This window comes from Stegodyphus dumicola, chromosome 11, assembly GCF_044657685.1.
Source record: "Stegodyphus dumicola isolate Sdum_Otavi_A_Nest chromosome 11, ASM4465768v1".
Taxonomy (NCBI): Eukaryota; Metazoa; Arthropoda; class Arachnida; order Araneae; family Eresidae; genus Stegodyphus; species Stegodyphus dumicola.
Window position 1 is genome coordinate 76,159,267 of NC_140778.1, and position 20,727 is coordinate 76,179,993.

At 33.0% G+C, this 20,727-nt stretch overlaps 1 protein-coding gene across 2 annotated transcripts in view; it reads right to left on the reverse strand.

Annotated features, from left to right (window-relative positions):
- Window positions 1-4,103: 4,103 nt before the first annotated feature.
- Window positions 4,104-20,727, reverse strand: part of LOC146994121 (uncharacterized) — a 34,295-nt gene continuing 17,671 nt past the window's right edge. Inside the window, exons 1-2 of one of the 2 annotated variants that reach the window (XM_085826864.1) lie at window positions 13,677-15,307; window positions 4,104-9,018 (exon numbers count right to left, since the gene is read on the reverse strand). In XM_085826864.1, coding sequence (XP_085682990.1) covers window positions 14,296-14,610 — 315 coding nt within the window. In that variant the 5' untranslated portion in view covers window positions 14,611-15,307 and the 3' untranslated portion in view covers window positions 4,104-9,018; window positions 13,677-14,295. Of the gene's footprint in view, window positions 9,019-13,676; window positions 15,308-20,727 lie in introns of those variants that run through there. The other variant, XR_015044014.1, reaches the window with a different exon arrangement.

The window sequence follows — 20,727 nt, forward strand, 5'->3', positions numbered from 1 at the left end:
GCATTATTTCGAAAAGTTGTTGCCACTGCTCGCTTTCAAATCCTAGAGTTTGTTAATAAAGAATTTCTAAGTTTTATGATGAAATAAAAATAGCAATGCCAAACATTAAATACATTATTCTGAATTTCAAAAATTCGAGGGAAGCCATTTCGACTATTCCCATCTTCGTACCACTTTCATGAGCTAAAATACAAATTAAAAATTCTGAAAGTTCTAATTTTCGCACTCATTTTCCCGGGAGTGGTACCAGTCTCGGGCGTTGGAGATAAAAGTGCTTTATATCGAGAAGTGTTGCTACTGCTCGCTTGCAAATCGTACATTTTGTTAATAAAAAAATTTGCAAATTTTACATAACCTATACATATAAAGAAGAATGTCTGTTTGTGTGTTTGTTTGTTTGTTTGCGTTATTGATTTCTGATCAATTATGATAAATGTTTTGCGACATTCAATCGACTAAAGTTGAATATAGGTGAAATATTGGATGGAACTTGAGCTGTTATGACCATTTGAATAGAAAGACGAAAATCACTAAAAGCTGAGTGGCATTGCTTCTGATACAATGAGAGAGAATTATATTTTTCTATCGAAATTTTTTATGTGGGGTTGCATATCGCACCAGACTGAAAAATGTATAACTATGAATCGTATTTTTTACATCGTTAGAGAAGGATTACAACGGTATCGTTCTCTCTGTTGTTAGATACATTGCTTTCAATCTAACTTAATTGACATCGGGTACTTCCGCTAATAAAGAAATAAAATTAGAAAAAATTCATAAACGCACGACCAAAATTGTGCAGTATACGTAATTTCAAAATCAGCAACTTTCTTTTAGGAATCGGGTATTCAAGTTTGAAAGAGCAATTCGAAGAAATAAATTTAAATGATCAGCAGCAAAAAGTGTGTATAATTTAATAGGCCTTATAAGGAAGTTCACATAACTTATAAGGAACAACACATAAGGCCTTATAAGGCCTTATGTGTTGTTCGCCTCAGATTTTTTCTTTTAGTAAGCATTTAATTTTTTCGATTTTTTTCATTCGAAAAAATTATGCGTCTGTTTCTGATACTTTTCTAATATACAGTGAATTATTTCATAAGGGCGTTACGTGGAAGTTCCCAATAATCAGTTTAGATAAAGTATATAGACATTGTCAAACATTCGTTTCCTCCAGATGTAAACCACCTGTTTCTCGAACTGGCCAAACAGCTTTTTACATATTGTTAACTGCAAACAATCATTCGAGTTACTGCATAGTTAAATGGAATGTATTTCCGAGACCTGAAAAATGTCATCTAAGCAATTTGCAATTTGATTCATTTTTAGTAAATCTGAAATCAGTTTCGTTATTTTAACAAGAAAGGGCATTTTTATGCATAGTGCTGGAAATAGATTAAAGATTTAATAAAAATTAAATTTTAGGTTCGAGTTCCATTTGACGAATATCAAAATATTTACCTTGAAAAATTAATAAAAGTATCTTGAAAATAGGAATGTAATTTTTAATTATTTTAAAACTATTTACTGTAAAGCAAAATGCCGTTACATTAAAAATCAGAGGCACAAGTAGAAGACATAGAACTGGATATAGATGGCTAGAAGTAATAAACAAACAAAAAAGAAAGAGAGAGATCAGAGTAAATTTATTCATGTTAAATTCAAATGGAAAGAATTTTAAAATGCTGTATTTCAATAGCCTAGATTTAGTTAAATCTAACAGGGAGAAGTACCTCATATGGACATAGTATACATCATAAGTGAAGTGGTAAAAGCATACGGTATCGTGTTTTTACTATTTGAACACTTTCGAAGATCTGAATGATGAGTTTATACATTTCAAATACTCTATTAATTACTTATCTCTATCTATCTCTAATTATACACGTACTGTCCAGCAATGAATGTTTGATGTATAGGTCATAGCCACTATTCCCCCAAAAGAGAAAACTTTCATTTATGAAACTTCCTAGTACGTCTGCCAGAAAAACGTAAAGAGGCTTTACATCTAAAATTATCCTGCACATTTTTATGAAACATTAACATTTTGATTCGAACCTTTTTTTTATTTTGTCTTGAATTTTGTTCAATCAAACGTTACGGAAATCATTCCTACTTGTAAATGTCTGTTTGAATCTTGTATGTTTGGGGCACCATTGGTCATGTGGTTAAGATTGCAGAATACTGACAGTTTTATCAGACTCATCATCCCAATTGTAATTTCCATTATTTAATATACAAAAACAGTTGAGGAGCATAAGAAACACCAATAGGAATAGTTTAAAAGTCGAAACTTCAGCTCGTAAGTGCTGATAAAAAACAATGTACAATAACTAAATGTTACTGTATGATGTTTATTATCGCTTAAATAAACAATATTCTGTTTTTGCTCGAGCACAGCTTTAAAAATACCAACTGGTTGACAGTAAGCCACCTAAATTTCATTTGACTAATTATTAATATATTATTGTATCATAATATTAGTTAACAGTGGTAAATCTAGGTATTTAAGAAAACCGTAAACACGATTTTTTGAAAATTTTAATATTTCTCCCTTGGCCGCGTTTGAATTATCCATTTGAAATTAGGCATCAAAAAGTGGGAAGGGGCCTTTATTTTTAAGGAATGATTTCTACCGGCAGTAATTTTACAATAATATTATGAGATTAGACCTATTAAATCTGACAGCAAGAATGCATTATATGAAAAAAGCACGGAATTTGCATATTTTGTTGTAGAATGTTATACTATATTCTCGATTATCCGTGTGTGGAATACTTGTCTTGCAATTTGGAACTAGATACCGTTTAAGCAATCTTAAGCGACCAGCGAATATATTTTTCATTTACTCAATTTGTCGAAATTAATTGCAGTTTTACTTTATTTTGATTACCATTAAACACGAACGTGAGAACGTCATCTGAAAATCTATAAGCTGTGAGAGAAATCATATTGAATGATCTGACCCTTGGCTTTACAATCCTTGTTAGGATATATTATTTTCAGAGTTATGATTTTGCATTTATTGCAGCTTGTATGATGATGAGAGAAATCGCTAGGAACTTCGCGCATTAAATCAGTGCAAACATTGATTACAGACCTTGTTAATTAAAAAAAGTAAACTTTGCAAAAAGAAAAATGTTACAGAATACATATATTTTTTTTTACATTCCGAATGAATTTTCCGTGCCTAGTTGAGTCACATAAATTATGACAAACTTTGAGAGATTAATTTAAAAGAATTAAATCTGAAAAAAAGAATTTAACAAAACAATTATAACTTGACTGTGCAAGAAATCTCACAAATACTACGTTTATGTTTCTGAAGAGATGCATAATATTCCCTTCATTTCTATCCATACATTTTTATCATTTATCTCTTATGAAAATCTGTGATAAACACTTTACAAACATTTAAACAAATAAATGAAACTTTGACAGGTTGGACTGTAAAATACTTCGAAAACTTAGTTGTTAAATTTCAAAAAATTTCAGGTTTTTTTACGAGATATATCTGACATCGAAACAGGTCCAATGTCATGGATTTTTAGAATAATGTTTAGAGTTTGAAATTATACTTATTATATGAAAAATATTAAATAAATTTGTTAATCACTAGTTTCCTTGTATACTCTTGTGCTATATGTACTTTAACGTACGAAGAACGTTATAGAGTTGTGTTATCAAGAGTTATTTAAATCAACACCTTGAGCTCGGCCCCGAATTTGTTGTCCTTTCCGTTCAGCCGGCAGCGAGCTAAGCCGTATTTTTGTTTAGAATGTTTCAATACATTTCATTAAAACTAAATTTGACCACATTTCTTTGAGACTACATTTATTTTTTAACTTATACTGTAGGTCTCACGGACCGACGCCAGCCAAACGAAAATTCCAGGACCAACGCCGGCCACACGGAAAGTTAACTGCCGGTCCCCAGAGACCGGCGCCACTATCAACGTGTTAAGCTTCGGGCCGGTAAGTAAATATGTATTTAATTCAAATATATGAATTGATATGTAATCTATATAGATGATTGATTGTATTTGAGTTCCATTTCGAATACTCAAAATTTAAACACAAAGAATTAGAGCCAGCAGATACATAAATCAGTTTATTGAACGCAAATTAACAGAATCGTTACAGGTGATGAGGTGTGGGTCGCTCACTTCACCACAGAAACCAGCAACTCACGATTGATTGGCGTTACAGGGATCCAAGAGCCGGAGGATCTTCAGTCAGTCTATGCACGGAAATTGATGTACACGGTATTCTGGGTTAGTAAAGGCAGTCTACTCATTGACGTATTGGCGAGTGGTGCCCCGGTGAAAGCTGATCTTTATTGCGCTTTACTAGAGAACATCTGAAGAGCCATTCAGAAGAAATGGTTTGGGATGCTCAGTGCTGGTGTTGTGGTGTCCTACGACAACATCTGACGCATTCGGGGAATTCCACAAAATATATGTTGCAGACGTTTCGCTGGGAGATGTCTGACCATCCATTCTATGGCTCTGATCTTGCTGTTAAGTACTTCCACGTGTTATTGCACCTGAAGACGTTCTTGTCTGGGCACACTTTCCTACAGTTGCAATGTTGCAGACAACTGTGACGGGCTGCCTTCCTTCCCAGCCGACAGACTTCTACGACACTCTAATGGAAATAGGTAACCGATGTTATGACAATTGGTACAGTTCCGATGTTTCTTATGCTGAGAAGTAGCAGAAATATAGCTGTATCTTTTGCAATAGGTCTTTCCAGGTAATTAGGCTTTCTTTTTTAACGTTTGCGGCAAAGTAATTTTTCGGACGACCCTTCGTATTGTTTAAATAATCATTAGCAAGGGAATTAACCTTCATCTAAATCAATATCTAACTCATTGAAATCATCATCTATATAAATTTCCTTCTAAATCCAATCAACTTCATCTGCTAAATTTAAATCATCATCTAAGACATCTAACTAAGCATAACTACCCAAAACACATCTTCATGTTAAACAATCATATATATATTATCATCATCATCGTCATTGAAAACATTGCCAAATTTAGAGAAATCATCATCGCTCAAATCAACTAAATAAAAAGCAGTATCATCTAAATCACCATCATCAACAGTATGATTCTCATATGATCATCGTCTTCATCACCTCAATCGTCTAAATCATCATCAAAATATTATCTGAATAACCAAGAAAGAAATTATAAAATTATCACCAGATAATTCAAAACCATCATTTAAATAATAATCATCATCGAAATCATACCATCAGTGTAAGCCGTCATATATGTCATCATCACCATTATCATCGTTGAGATAGATAAATCATAATCCTCCAGATCACCTAAATAGAAAGCAATATCAAACAAATCATCATCTTCTTCATCCTCATTTAATCATCGTCTTCATTGTCTAACTCCTCTAAATTATTATATAAATCACTCTCACATCAGGTATAAAATCGTCATCTGTCAAAACTATATCACCATCAAATTCATCTAAATATTTATTATCACTTAATACACACCGTCATTTTAACCATCATGTATATCGCGTCACCATGATCATCGTCAGAAGAAGATAACCCCTCATCACCCAAATCACATCAGTCATTCTAAATCATCCTATGTATCATCTTCATCATCATCATTGAAGTCGTCGTCAAAATAAAAGATCTTCACCTAGATACAAAACCCAATCACCTAAAGTTTTATTATCATCCGACTCAATTATTCATACTCTTCATCACTAAACCATATACTCATGATCACCTAAATAAAAAATCATCAGCAGTTAATCTAAATCCTCGTCCTTAAAATACCAGTTAAATTATTTAAATAATCGTCGTTTAAATCATGATTTTTTAGTGTTTCGCTAGTGTGCCATCAAAAAGAGCCAGTTTCATTCAGGTACAGACAGAAGGATATCACCGGAGGTTCACTATCGTTGGTACAGGTGTAGTAACCAACCGCCCTCAGGATATTCCAGAGGCTTGGGTACGTAGCCGAAACCTATGCCATCTTAGATAACGTGACACTCGGAAGTGACGTAAGAGTTTGAATAACGTAATGTTTCAAAATGTTTTGTTTTTGTGACAACGAAAATATTTTTAAAGTTTCATTTCTTCCGGAAACCACGAATTGTTTTCTTTATTTTAGGCAACGGCCTCTTGAACCCCTTGAAATCTTGTTTGTAATGACATTAAAAATTTCCCTTTTATCATTAAATCTGTATTTACTTTTAATTGAGCATCTCATTATTTAATATTTGTTCATTTTGTTAATTATAATATAATATTAATGAGCAACATGCAAAATGTTAATCGCTAAAGAAAAATGCGACAAGAGATGTAAAATTAAAAATTAAAAGACAAAGAATTAAATTTATGTATCAAATTTTACCATAATAGAAAAAAGAGAAAGGAATTTAAAGATTAGAATAGTTAAAGGGGTGTTGAAAGCCAAAACCTGTCAAAAAATGAGGATTTCTGATATTTGCATTTTCAAATTCTCTACAATTTTAGCTTTCTTAAAACACCATTCTTTAATCTGTATGAAAATTAGAACTGTACAAAATCTAGCCTTAATTTGTTATTGAATGCTTTGATAATTGAGAAGTTTTACATAAAAACGCGTTTTTCTCCGAATGTGATTTTTTTTATACTCGATGTACCTGTTCTCAAGATCTACTGCTCACTGGTATCTGAAATTTTTATACCTTATTTACTACGTTTCCAAATATTTGCCGAAATGAGCTTTTTATTATAATTAGTGCTAAATTTTACTATGCGTAACAAAATATTCTGTAAAATACTCTAAAATTTAAAATGATTCAAAAGCTCGTTTCAGGATACTCAGCTAGGTATTGTGATGTTCCTTCACTTAGCGGAAGACGTTTCCAGAACATTTTATCCTCGAGGGGCGAAAAACGGTTAATGGAAGGTAAGTAGTTACGGAAAACAGTGTCGAGCCAAGCCGGTGGGAGGAATACGAGACTTGTGACTTTTGCGGTTGGACCGGCAGTAATGCCGGGTGCATAGAGATAACTTAAGCTAAATGTATAGTAGTGGTACTTGTTTTATTGTGTATTGTGTAATAAATTAGTGGATAAAATTTCAAAGCTGGTGGATATTATTTTCCTATTATGGCGAGCACATGAGAAATAGACGAACCCGCCTCGGAGTTGAAACGGCGCGAGGTGCAAATCGACGCAGTCGATAGGATAAGATTGTGAAAAAGGAAATCACTAAATAGTGAAAATAATCAATAAATATGGTGGTAAAAAGTTACTGAAAGTTATAAAATGAAATTCGGTGATAGTTCACGAATGGATCTACGATGTGAGAAGATTTTTATGAGGAAAGAAAATGGCGCGTTTAAGGCCATGTTTGCGAATAAATTCATCAGATTTGTGAAAGCGTGATGTGCTAAAAAGTTAACAGCCAGTGAGTGGTAAAATGGGATCATCAGTGTTCATCATCCTAGTGAAATCGTGAAAAATTAAATCAGGGGTAACGTGAATTACCGTGTTGTAATCATGTCAAGTTACGTGCCAGTGCAGTGTGCTCATGATTAAAGTTTACAGCGTCAAGTTGTGCTCTTCGTTCGACATTTTGACTATCGGGATCAAAGGTAAGTTCTTCTTAATTTATATATTAACCATATTAACTTAGAAAATAAAAATTGTTTTTATGTCTGTTAATAACATGATTCGAATGTCAGGCGTTAAAGCCAGTAGACACCGAGAAAGTATATTTTATATGCAAATGAGAAATTAAGGGATCTTATTTTTATCAAGATATAGGAGATTCTTAGAGATTCTTAGAGCAAGGGAAACGATTATTGAAACATTTGAAAATAATGAAAAGAGTTATGATTGACCCACCATCGAAAGCTGAGAAATGGCTGTTCTTTTTACATCATGCTGAAGTGATTCTTAATCTCTATAAAATTTCTGAAGAAGGGAAAATTATTTTGCAGACTTTAAAAACAAAAGTTTAAAGTTTGATCGCGACTCTCGATGAAATGGATTGAAATAACTATATTATGATTAAAGACACCGTATTAAAAGAATTCGAGATTCCTCGGAAAAACCGATCGAAGCAGGCTGGTGGGGTGAATACGAGACTTGGTACTTTAGCGATTGGACCGGCAGCCATGCCGCGTGGAAAGAGATTACTTAAAACATGTTTTGCGCGCCTTATATTATGTATATAGTTGAGATTACTTAAAACATGTTTTGCACGCCTTATATTATGTATATAATTAAATGTATACTATACTAGTGATATTTGTTTTATTGTATATTGTGTACCGTTATGTGTAATAAATTAGAGGATAAAATTTAAAAGATAGAGATTATTTTCTTACTATGGCGAGTGCATAGACGAACCTGCCTCGTGGTTGAAAGAGCGCGAGGTGATAGATGTACTTTAATTACGTAAAAACCTTCAAGCCTGTAAGAACAGCAGATTTTCAGAAAAGGTAATCCAAAAATGGCCAATTTAACATTGTTGCTATAGGGTTTCCAACACCCCTTAATAAAAAGGAGTAAAATATTTTTAAAAAATGGCATTTATGGAAATACGAAAAAGAAATATGTTTAGCTTATAAGAGTATATAATATTTCTGTAAAATAAATAAAGTGAGCATTTAAAAGCAATTTTTTAAAATAAAAAACCAAAAGGAAATATTTATAGTTTTTAAAATCAGTATTACTTTTGTAAAATGAAAGAACTTAAAATCTTTTTAAAGTAAAAATCGCGAAAAGAAAAATTTAAATTAAAAGTTTCACGTTATTAAAATTAAATATTGAAGAGAAAAATATTTTTGACACGAGAAAGGGAAAATAAAAGAATTTTAAAGTCAAAATTGCATTTACACAAGTTGCATCTTTGATAGAGATTCGCGTTCCTTTAAGCCTCGGGCGTTTTCCTATGACGGTCGGTTACTATTAAGCTTGTTATTGTAAACTGGCTATTCAAATTACAGTCGGTATGCGCAAAGGGGGCCTGAATCTTCATCCTGAAAAATAAACAAAATTATTGTTACACATCACATAAAAATATCAGTTAAAATGATAATTCAATTCTGAGTCACAAGCATGAGAATATTTGAGAAAGTTATATGGCATACGCAAATAACCAAAATGAAAGGTACTCGAAACGGATGACTGTGCACTGTCTGCAAAAGTTCAGACCGGATCTTGGTCGTTTGTGGTAGGCATTGACTTCCAAGTACAAAAGTGTTTTGAAAAACGTAAATGTTTGCGCTTTGGTACTTTTAAATTTAAAGTCATTTGTTTTGCAAAAATTACGAAGCCTAGCTCTTCATATGTTTCTCCGACACTCATAATTTTATGAGGAAAAAGTTGGCACTCGTTATGAAATAATTTTGAACATAAGTATCTCCGACTGATTTCGATTGACATCAGTCAATTGTTTTGTGATTTATTTGTTATAACCAAAACGAAAGTTTCCGAAACAGAAGTCTAGGTATTGGAGGAAAAAATAATTAGTAAAATGTAGAAAACTGATACTTTTATTTTCAGCTTTTTTTAAATGAACTCATTATGCAGCGTGCCAAAAAAATAAAAAGACTTCTCACAAAATTTAATTTTTAACGTTCTATTTTGGAAATGAAAAAACCAATTAACAATAGACAGAACTTTGTAAATTATTCTAGAAATCCTTGACTTCCTTTAGCTGATAAAAACCTGAAATCTCTTACTAAATTTGCATGGAATATGCCAGTAAATTTCAAACGTAAAAATGTGCGCCATTTGTTTTTACATAAAAATTTCTCATATAAATAATTTATGGATTAGAATTTTTTTGAAAAGTATCTTGACCCAAAACGTTTAAACCGTTTTCTTAAAACATTCGTTTGCTATTGAAAATTTTATAAATATAACTAGGCTGAGTTTTGAATAAATGAAATTACAACGCATAAGCACATTGTTGGAACATTTTGTATAAGAAAACGTGATCGCATATAAATCAAGTTCTTATATCGCTTAATTACAATGCATCAGGTCTTTAGTAAATAAAGAAAGCATTAAAATACACATGGTGGTTTGGCAATACCAAAAACGTCAAATCCCGCAACAGTTCTTCTTGATTATTTCATACCTTAGGAAACACGAGGAAATATGTCAATTGTGGAAACATTGCAGTTTGGCAAGCGATAAGGTGGTGCGCAGGAAATATGATTATCGGGGGAAATATTTCTGCAAGGTAGGAGGTGATTTGTATTCATTCTGGATGTGGAAGAGAATGTTATTCTAGGATTTCGAGAAATAAGGAACATAATTTGGATAAGAGTGCACTTTCGACCAAAGTGAATTTGCGGAATTAGGAGTCATGTTTCTTCTTTCTGTAGTCATTTGAAGCCGTGGTTCTGATGTCAACAAAGACTTAACGATATCACATTTGATTTTAGTGAAGTGTAGTTCATCCAGTGCTTTCTTCAGCAGTAGTTATGGCTTTCGCCGAACGAAACAAACACAATGCAAGTTTCAAATGTTAAGTCATTCAGTTTGCGAAAGAAAATGGAAATCATGCAGTTTGCTTTTCATGAATGCTTCGTACACGAGTGGAAGAAGCATGAAATTTTACAATGATTATTGCGCCAAAGAATAAATGTGTATTGCATAAAGAAGTAATGAAATAACTTACCGTCGGCGAAAGTGTTGGAAACTGCATTGTAGAAAATCCCCATCATCACTAGAATGGATTAATTGTAACAAGAAACAGCGTACGTTTCTTTGCCTTAAAAATAGAAAAAATGAGTGCAAATGGAAGTGAAAACTCTAAAGCAAACTGAGTTTATGTTTTCGATTTACTTCACGGAATAATTCAGTTCTCCGAGAAAAGAAGATAAAATTTTTTCAAAGGCCTCGAAAATATAGAGATAAAACTTTGATGAGTTTTTAAAAATATGTAAAAATTTATTTACTATCACGTGTTGCAAATATGGATGTCATTCCTGTAGTTTTGATATAGTAGGAGATAAAGAAACAATGATATGAAAGAAAAATAACGGTTAACATAAAATCAATAGGCCAACGAGAAATCTCACCTCACCGTACTGATCTCCTGCTTAGCCGACCGTACGAAATTAAAAGCTCATCGATATCTTTAAAAGAATGACTTTGCTGAAGTGCAGTTTCCCGAAAGTGTTTTCATCCGTATTCACGAGAAATGATCAGCGGAGAAAAATGTTGTGAAACTGTGGATAAGAAATATTTGGCAAAAGCTTCCTTTTGCCTCAGATAATCAAGAAAGTCTAATACTTTGGGACATGTTCAGCCTCCATCTAACGGATAACACAAATATGTTGTTGAAAGAGTGTTATACAGATATGACAGTTTATCCAGGCGGATTATTGCCATTAGTTCAGATATTAGACATATATGTCAATAAATCATCAAAAAATATTTTAAACGTTAGTGGAATACTCGAACAAAAGTGAAGGTGAAAACGCAATTACAAATGGAGAACAAATACGTCATGCCAGTCCATAAATAGTGTGTCAGTAGATAATAAATTCACGGAATAAAATTAAACCCGTTTAATTTATGTGGTATATCTGACGGTCTAGATGCAACTAAAGATGATTATTTATCTGTGGATCAGAGTAAAAGTAACGGCAAAAATGAAACAGAATTCGATGATGTGCTTGAAGTTATAGCTTGAGACGTATATGAGGAACTTGGATCTGTCTATGCAAGTATGGATCAGAGGTGAAGGTGAAAATGAAACAGAATCCGATAACGAAAATTTTTAAGTACATAAACTATGTTATTTCTCTTAAATAAAAAGCATTTAATTACACGCAGAAATCTAATTTTCGTATGCTCACTTTTTTTATATTTCTAAACATAACATTTTTATAGCTGGCGTACAGCGCGTACCCATAAATTTTCATCTTGCATTTTCTTTTAAAAGTGCGCCTTATACGCCTGAATATACTATAACAAACATAGCTGAAACTTAAGTGATAGAGATATTTACATGCTTGCTGAACCATTATATTCTGTTTTTTTTCCCTTCTATTAGTGTATAAATGTTTTCAAAATTTCGATGTTACGTTTTTCAATCTTTGTGTTGAGAAAAGGGATAAGGAAACAAATATCTCGGAAACAAAATTCTAAATCAGATTTCTAATGAAGAAGTGAAATTCTCTATAGCTTTACTTTCCGGACTAATTAAAATTAAGAAAAAGAAGAGAGGAAAAAAAGAACTGATTTGGGTAACCAGAATATTTAGCCATTCAGTATCTATTGATGGGAATGTATATAACTCTAATGAATAGTACAGAATTAAGATAAAGTTACGTTTCAGTTTGTAGGCGTTACATTTCAAAATGGTTTTAATACAGCTTAAAGCGGATAGCCAAAGATTATGCTCTCAACCGCTCTTTGAGTAATAACGTCAGAGAGTAATTCTTACAGTTACAATGTTTTCAAATAATCCCTTCCTTCAAAAGTAATCTATTGTACTAAGATAATGTGTTTTCGAGGGTAGAAAATGAAACAGAACGGCGAGATCCATGAGAGTATTATCCTGTAATGCTTTAACAAATCTTTCGCAGTCTTAAGTAATAGAGAAATGTGGTAGAGCTTCATCTTACACTATAGTATTGTAGTCAGATTATTTATATTATGTGACTATGTGTGTCTATTCGATGTGTGGGAAAAAACGTCTCCAACAGGTTTATATATACGATACCATTCAGATAAACGCAAAGGAAACCAACATTTCCATCTAATAATATTAATTTTATTTTAATTATACCATTTTCTAGTTAGATAACCAATTTGTGAGCAAGAATTTGCATCGTAACAGTGAATCATATTGCTGCCAAATTCCAAATATAAAAAACTAAAGCTCACGAATCACAAACCGAGAGTTTCTGTGAGATTTGTGAGGTGCGAAGAAATCTCTATTTTGAAAGAAATCGAAATTGATATAAATTCGCTTTATAACATATTATTCAGTTTATTTATCTAATTATATTATGATTCTGATGTAATGTATACACACATTTTAAAAGTTATTTCTTTCGCTCATTTCAATTTGTAATCTTGAATTTTTACACTGAAAAAATCCTGAGTAGAGACGGAAACTGTGGTATGTCAAACTGAATTTAAACAAGGTGAAAGCAAATGAAAAGCTAATGTACATACTACAATAGCTTTTAATTTGTTTAGAATTACAATCTTAGTAATGCAAATCATGCTGATTAACACATAATTAAAAGCGGATAAACATTCCTTTTTGAACGTTTCTTTGAACCTTGATATAAAGTTCTATGAATATCTGCAGTTGGATAAGACAGCTCAGGGTCAAACAAATTTTAAAATGAAATTTGTATAAATTAATTTCATGAGTTCAATTATGAAATATATGCCGTGCAATATTTATTTGCACAATTTAAAGCCAGTAGCACAACATAAATTTATTGTTGAAAAATATTGTCATGTGTAAAGCTATGTGTTAAAAAAGTCAATAAACTGTGACTTTCCAGGTAAAACCGGAAGACCTCGCAGCCATGAAAGGCACTGAAAACATAGATCTGAACTACGAAAGAGTGTATTTAGTTGCTGCTAAAATAATACTGGTATCTTAAAGTTAGCATGACTAATTACTAGCTAATAATATATCAGTAGTTACACTTACCGAGCAAAATATTATCAAATGCCGTCCATATACTAAGAATACCATAAAGTTCTTGATAATAAAAATGTTGTTGATAATAAATTTTGGTAAAATGAAGCAGGTATATGATTTATTTGTTCTATTTTTCTTTTCCGGGTCTTGCTTCGTTTGGTCATTAAATCAATCGTTCTACAGTCGGTATCCAGTTCTGGCTCTTTTCGCAGTTCAACCGGTTTCCTTTTCGGGTTTGACAGTTCTTTTCCGGTTCCAGCTTGTCTTTCAGATTTTGATTCTTTTCCGTTTTTTGCTTCTTTTCCAGGTATTGCGTCTTTTCAGACTCGTCTATATTTTCCATTTCTGGCATCTTTTCCGGCTCTTGCTTCTTTTCCAGTTTTTGCATTTTTTCCAGTTTCTTCTTCATTTTCAGGTCTCTCTTTTTTGGTTTTTGCAATTTTTCCCTCAACTTCTGCCTTTCCAGTTCATTTTTGTGTGCTTGTTTTAGTATCTCTTCAATATGTTTCTCCCTTTTCAGTTCTTCTTTCTTTTCTAGTTTTTGAATCCATTCCAGTAATTGCTTCTTTTTCAGTTCTTTCTTCTTTTCTAGTTTCTGTTGCTTTTCCAGTTTTTGTTTGTTTTTCAGTTATTCCTTCTTTTCCAGTTTTTGCTTCTTTTTCTGCTCTTGTTTCATTTTCAGTTCTTGCTTCTTTTCCAATTTTTGCTTCTTTTTCAGTTCTTGCTTCTTTTCTAATTCTTGTATCTTTTCCTGTTCTTGCTTCTTTTCTAGATTTTGTATCTTTTCCAGCTTTTGTTTCTTTTTCAGTTCTTGCTTCTTTTCTAGTTTTTGTGTCAATTCCAGTTTTCTCTTGTTTTTCAGTTCTTGCTTCTTTTCCAGTTTCTCCTTCTTTTCCTGTTCTTCCTTTTTATTCAGTTTTTGATTCTTTTCCAGTTTTTGCATCTTTTCCGGTTCTCGCTTCTTTTCCAGTTCCTTCTCGTTTTCCAGTTCTTTCTCGTTTTTCAGTTTTTGCTCCTTTTCATGATCACAAGGAGGATTTTCCAATCTACAAAATAATCGCTATATCTTTATTTCAGTAGTAAAATAGTGAAAGTAATGCAATGACGATCACGTTTAACATGTACAACACTTCCATATTTCGATACTATATAACACTTTTGGCTCAGTTTCATAGGGAAAAAACTCCCCGTAGATTATTGCCTGGCAGAATGGTTTTCTACAAAGGGTGAATTTGTTGTTTTGTTCTGACCTAAAGCCAAGCAGATAAGTTAAAGCATTTTGCGTTATTTGTATGCAATAAGCGGCCTCCATGAATCTCACGTAGAGCGTAATAATTTGCAAAGTTTCAGTGCCTTACTTTTCCTTACTTAGTTTTTACAGATAATAATAACAGAAATAATAAACAGGTGGCTTAAAAACAGAGGGAAACAATGACGAAAATTGCAAAATAAGAGGAAAAAAGGAAACTGAAATGAAAATGGAAACAACTACAAACAAAGGATGGAAAAAGCATTTTAGAAGATATACACGCAACGTTCTTTCTGAATCAGCAAAACCTGTATTTAAACGAGTATAAGTTTGAGAGCTTTGGATTCATTTATTTTTTGAATCAATTACTATTTCTTACGCATGCCGGATATTTTAAATTTCTTCAATGTTTGTATAATTTACATACGTATTTTGTATGTTAACCTTTTCTTATTATTATCCCAGTAGAGGTAACCTTAAATATCATTAAATTATCTCCGAGTTTCCTCATTTAAGTCATCTTTCTCTCAGATCAATCTCTTTGCATCGCTGGCTGCACAGATTTCAAATTTTCTCTCGTTATTCCAAATTCGGATCCTAGTGCTGGTCGTTGTCGTCTTCCAGCAGACCCGCACTAGGATTTTTGCCACCATTTGTTTTCAATTGAAACTTTTATTCTCATTCTTCAGTTGCATTCTTAAAGTTTATTTATTTATACAGGAAGAAAGAAAGAAATCATTCAAAGCAAAGCAAATTAGGAAACGAAATACCTGTTTTCTCCTATATTTATTGTTTCCTGTAATTTCTTTTGCCTGTTCCATTAAATTTATTGAAGGAAAATTTGCAAAATCTTTCAAAATGTATTTCCTAAATCCTTATTCTAATTTAGACTTTCTGAGCATTTCGGCCACACTTTAATGGCTTTTCCAATTTGATGTTTGAATATTGACACCTGCCTATACTGAAATATGTTCTCCATTCTCCTTGAAAAAAGAAAAATTAAAGTTCCAGGAAATTTTGCAATGAAGGACACATATATCTTATTTGAAGGGCAAGAGGAAAAGAAAAAGATATTTTCGGATGGGAATATGTAGCATTTTAAACACCGTGTTTGTAGTTTGTAAATGTCATCATATAGTAGCAACACTTGAGTCATAAGTAATTATACACATATATGAGAGAGACGACGACGACGAAAAATTAAATGGCAAAACATGGCCGAAAACACTTTCCTGGTCGGTGCAAACAACACAAAACACAAGAAAGATCGGACACCAGTTATGCTTAGCACAAGAGAAATTAAAAAGTAGGAACAAAATTAGACACTTATGGACTTCAAAAAAGGTGTTCGAAATTACGACCTGCACCCTGTTACAGGTATCCCATCTCTCGCACATCCAACATGAGATGTTCTGGAAAATACCGTGCATCCCCAGGACTTTCCCAGCACCTGCCACAATATGTGCCACAAGTTCCTGTTGGACTTCTAACAGGGGTTTCGTGCACTAATGTGTTGACGTACCCCGAGAGGAACTGATAATGCAAGTGAGGTCTCGTGATCTTGCTGAACAATGCACTGGACTATCCCTACCAAACCCATGTTTAGGATACGTTTCGAAGGAACTTTCGAATACTTTCTTTGATGGCGATCCCCTGGTTTTGTTCTTATTTTTTAGTTTCCGCTGCGCTAAGAATAATAAACAAATATCTTTACAATGTTCGTACCCTATTTTTCTTGTGTTGTCTCTCGTCACTATGGCGCCAGGAAAGCGTTTCCGACAATGCATTGCAATAAACGATTATATATATATATATATATATATATATATATAAACGATATATATATATATAAACAATATATATATATATATATATATATATATATATAAACAATATATATATATATATATAATCTTATAAACATATGTTACCGTCAAAGACCGAAATTGGAGAATGTCGACTTTCACCGGAGAATGTCAGCATTCACCAAATACGTCGGTGAAAGATCGAATATTGCATTACATTCTTCTACATTCGGACCCTCACCGGTGTATGTCGACAATCACAGATATGCTCAGGTGTAGATTGAAAAGAGAGGAGTATATGTACACACTGTTATTGCAAAAGAAAGTGTTCCACAAACAAATGCAGTTGTAAAAGCAAGGGCCTCTTGTGCAATTGAAAGTGTTATATATTATATACATATATATATATATATATATATATATATATATCCCCTAAAAGTTATATCGGATAATGGCCCTCAATTTGTAAGTAATATATTTGAAGACGTGTGCCAAAGACTGGGCATACGTCATTTAAAAATGGTCCCATATCGGCCGCAATCAAATATAGCGGAACGGGTCAATAGAAATATAGTGAAAATTATCCGTAGTTATGTTAAAAATTTTCATAAAAGCTGGGATAACTATGTCAATGCTTTCGTCATTAGGACCGCAAAACATGATACGACGGGCAAAACTCCTGCTGAGTTATTTTTAGGCAGAAAGATTATAACGCCGTTAGATAAATTATTTTATGTTCAACAAAAAGCCCCATAATTTAAAATGGGCGATATAGAAAAATTAATTAAAGAAGCAAAAAAGAACACTGAAGTAGCACAGAGAAAACAGAAGCTTTATTATGATATGAAACGACGGGGAGTAACTTATAAATTAGGAGATGAAGTGTTAAAAATTAAGCATTCACTTTCTTCAGCACCAGAAGATAAAACTGCCAAATTTTATTAACGATTTGAAGGACCATATGTCGTAGAAAAAGTAACTCAGGCTGTAGTGGTGTTAAAAGCCAGGAATGGTGAAACCTGCACCGCAAACGTTGACCAGATAAAACCATTTTATAATCGTAATAAAATGCCAATATTTCAAGATCTTTTGCAGGATCCGGCACGGCAGGCACAAGCTCCAGAGGTGGAACAACGACAATCCCAAGGGCAAGCCATTGGTAGACAGGAGCAATTGAAAAGATAGTTCCCCCGTTGGAAAACTGAAGGTAACAAGAAAAAGAGGCCGTTCCACCGACCAGAAAAGAGAGGGCACGACCACCCCCAGAATGAAGAAGGGAGAAGTACGACTAATGCAAAGAGAGTTAGGAGAAATGACAGCAACTATAACACGGCTCCAAAACGGAAGATCTACCCATCGGATAGAAGTCTTCGCAGCAAATGTCGACGAATTGATCAAGGAAGACCAGCTGCAGATGCAAAGAAGCAAGAAAAATTTGAACAGCCAGCAACGAGATCCAGGCAACAACGAGAGACAGTTGTCCCGGTTCCGCCAAGACCAGCTGCCATCAAACGGCCGAGACCACAGGCAGATGCTAAAAAGAAGGTCTTCAAGCGTGACCGCACTGGAAGAAAAAGAAAGCTCATGGAGGAAGGACCCGAAGGGCGAACCCGCACAAGAAGGAAGATCAACCAGACCGTAGTCTTCGCTACCTTCCAGGACTGGGCAGAAAAAAGGATATCTGAATATCACAAAGATAAGTAAAACTTTATGTTACTTTAAAACCTTAAGTTAATTTTCCATTCTTACTGCAGCCCACCAGCGGCCGAGTGGTAAAGACGCTGAACACTGGTAGTTCGGTCCGAGGTTCGAACGGGCTGGCTGCATGGGCGTTTTCGTGGTTTCTCCATGTGTAACGTGTATACGAGCCAGTTTCCCTGAGAAAGTCCTCCACGAAGGCATCCCTCCCTTTAGGCATATAGCCCTCGTGTGCTTTGCCATTATTAAATAATCCAATCCAATCCATTCTTACTGCAAGTGGCAGAATTCAAGAAGTTTTACCTCATATGAGGCCTACCTTTATCGCCAAAAAGTCGAGAAATGAGTTGTTACCTATTTTGGTATTGTTTTTCAATTACTCGCGAGTAAAACTAAAATTAATGTATAATAGGAATGTGTAAATACTTGAATATTGAAAAGCACTGATAATCTTTGAAAAAGGTACCTTAAGAAAATTGTAAAAATTATTGTATAAAATTTTATTTAAAAGATTCTGGCAAGAAAGAAATTTTAGTCTGAAAGACTTTTGAAATGTAGTATTTCAATGTAGAAGAATTGGCATTTGCTTGGAAAAGAATAGAAGTTAACAATGTACTACTAATGTATGTTTTAAAATGCGTAAAATTAACGGCATGTTAATATGTCCTTATATACAATGTGAACTGTTATCTTAAAAGTTAAGAAATACTGTGATATGTTAAAAGTGAAAATATTAGAGTAATGCCAAAAATTTTAACTTATTCGTGTGACTGTAAAAAGAGCAAATTTTTGTGAATATGTGTTAAAGGTTGAATGAATGTAGGTAGGCTCTCTGACGCTACACTTCAGAGTTAGCCACTTTTCAGAATAGTACCTCAGGGTTTAGAGATGAATATAAGATGTGTTCTGAGGTCTTGTTTTGTTGAATTTTAACACGTTAGTGTTTTGATTGCAGGCGGTAGTGTTGAACACTTGTACATAGACACGCTCGTGTTTGGTGTTTTTATTTACAACACATGTCAGAGGGCACGAGGAGATAATTAAATAACGTCATGAATGAAATAAGAATTTTAAAGGAGAAATATAAATATTCATGTTACTTGCCATTTGATTGTGTAACATTTCATTATACTAGTTTTCCTTCTAGAAGGAACCAGATTTCAACTAAGAAACTCCTGTTTATAGATGCAGTACAGATGAAAATACTTGTCCATGGAGTTGATAATGTAAAAAAGACTTTTTAATTTCTAGTTTGTAGAGAGAAATGTTTGTAAAAGATTGGCCTCGCGTTAGATTCTAGAGCTAAAAGTTTTCAACAAGGTCGTTTTAGACCTCAGTTTCAAACTAATTAACCCTGGCGGGAAGTATGTAAGGATCCTAAGTTTTACTAACGTTTATTTTGTTTTAAATCTTTACTATCACTTCTTATTTTCTACTTCCGGCCAGAATTAAAAGCTTTAACTTATTTATGCAAATTTGTCTTGCTAACGCCAAGTACTTAAGTTTTGGCTTTTTGTCAAGTAAGAGAGAGGAAGGAGTTATTAGAAGGAGGCCACTAGCCATAGTACTTTTACTCGGTTGTTGGTTGCCTTCAAGGCCAGAGTTTTAATCTTCTTGATAATTTTAAACGTATCGTAGTGTTAGCAGCTCTCTGTACTACATACGGATTTTTGTTAAATAACGGCCAATCTTAAAGTTAGGCACTTGTTTATTAATCCAAAGTTAGTTTTAGTTAGAGTTTTAGTTAATATTTTTTTATTCTTACGTTCAGACCACAAGTGGTTGGTCTCTGTATTCCGAAGTTCTGGAAATCGCTGTAAAAATAGAAAAATAAAGGGTTTTGTATACCCTTCCTGTGCGTATTGTCTACTTCACAAATTATTGAACATAGCTTGAGTAAGCTCCCTGTATCGAGTCAGTACAGTTCATGTTTCCAAAGCAAGTAAAGAGGAATACAAGTCCTGATAAGCTAAGTTATCATTTTTATGTAAAAATCATGTGATGGGTATATAGATATATCTATTTATCTATCTATCTATGTATATATATATTTATGTAAAAATCATGTAATGAGTATATATATATATATATATATATTTTAATTAATTAATTTTTATTTTTTAATTTGTTATTAATTGAAAATTAATTAATGTTATATATTAAAATAAAAATTGCAATGAAAAGTCAGAATCTCAAAATTTTTATTGTGTTTGATGAATACATTCTCAAAACTCGAGCTAAATAATATCATAAATCTCTGTAAATGTAGAAATATATAGTCTAAGAGAAACAGGTGAAGAGAACAATT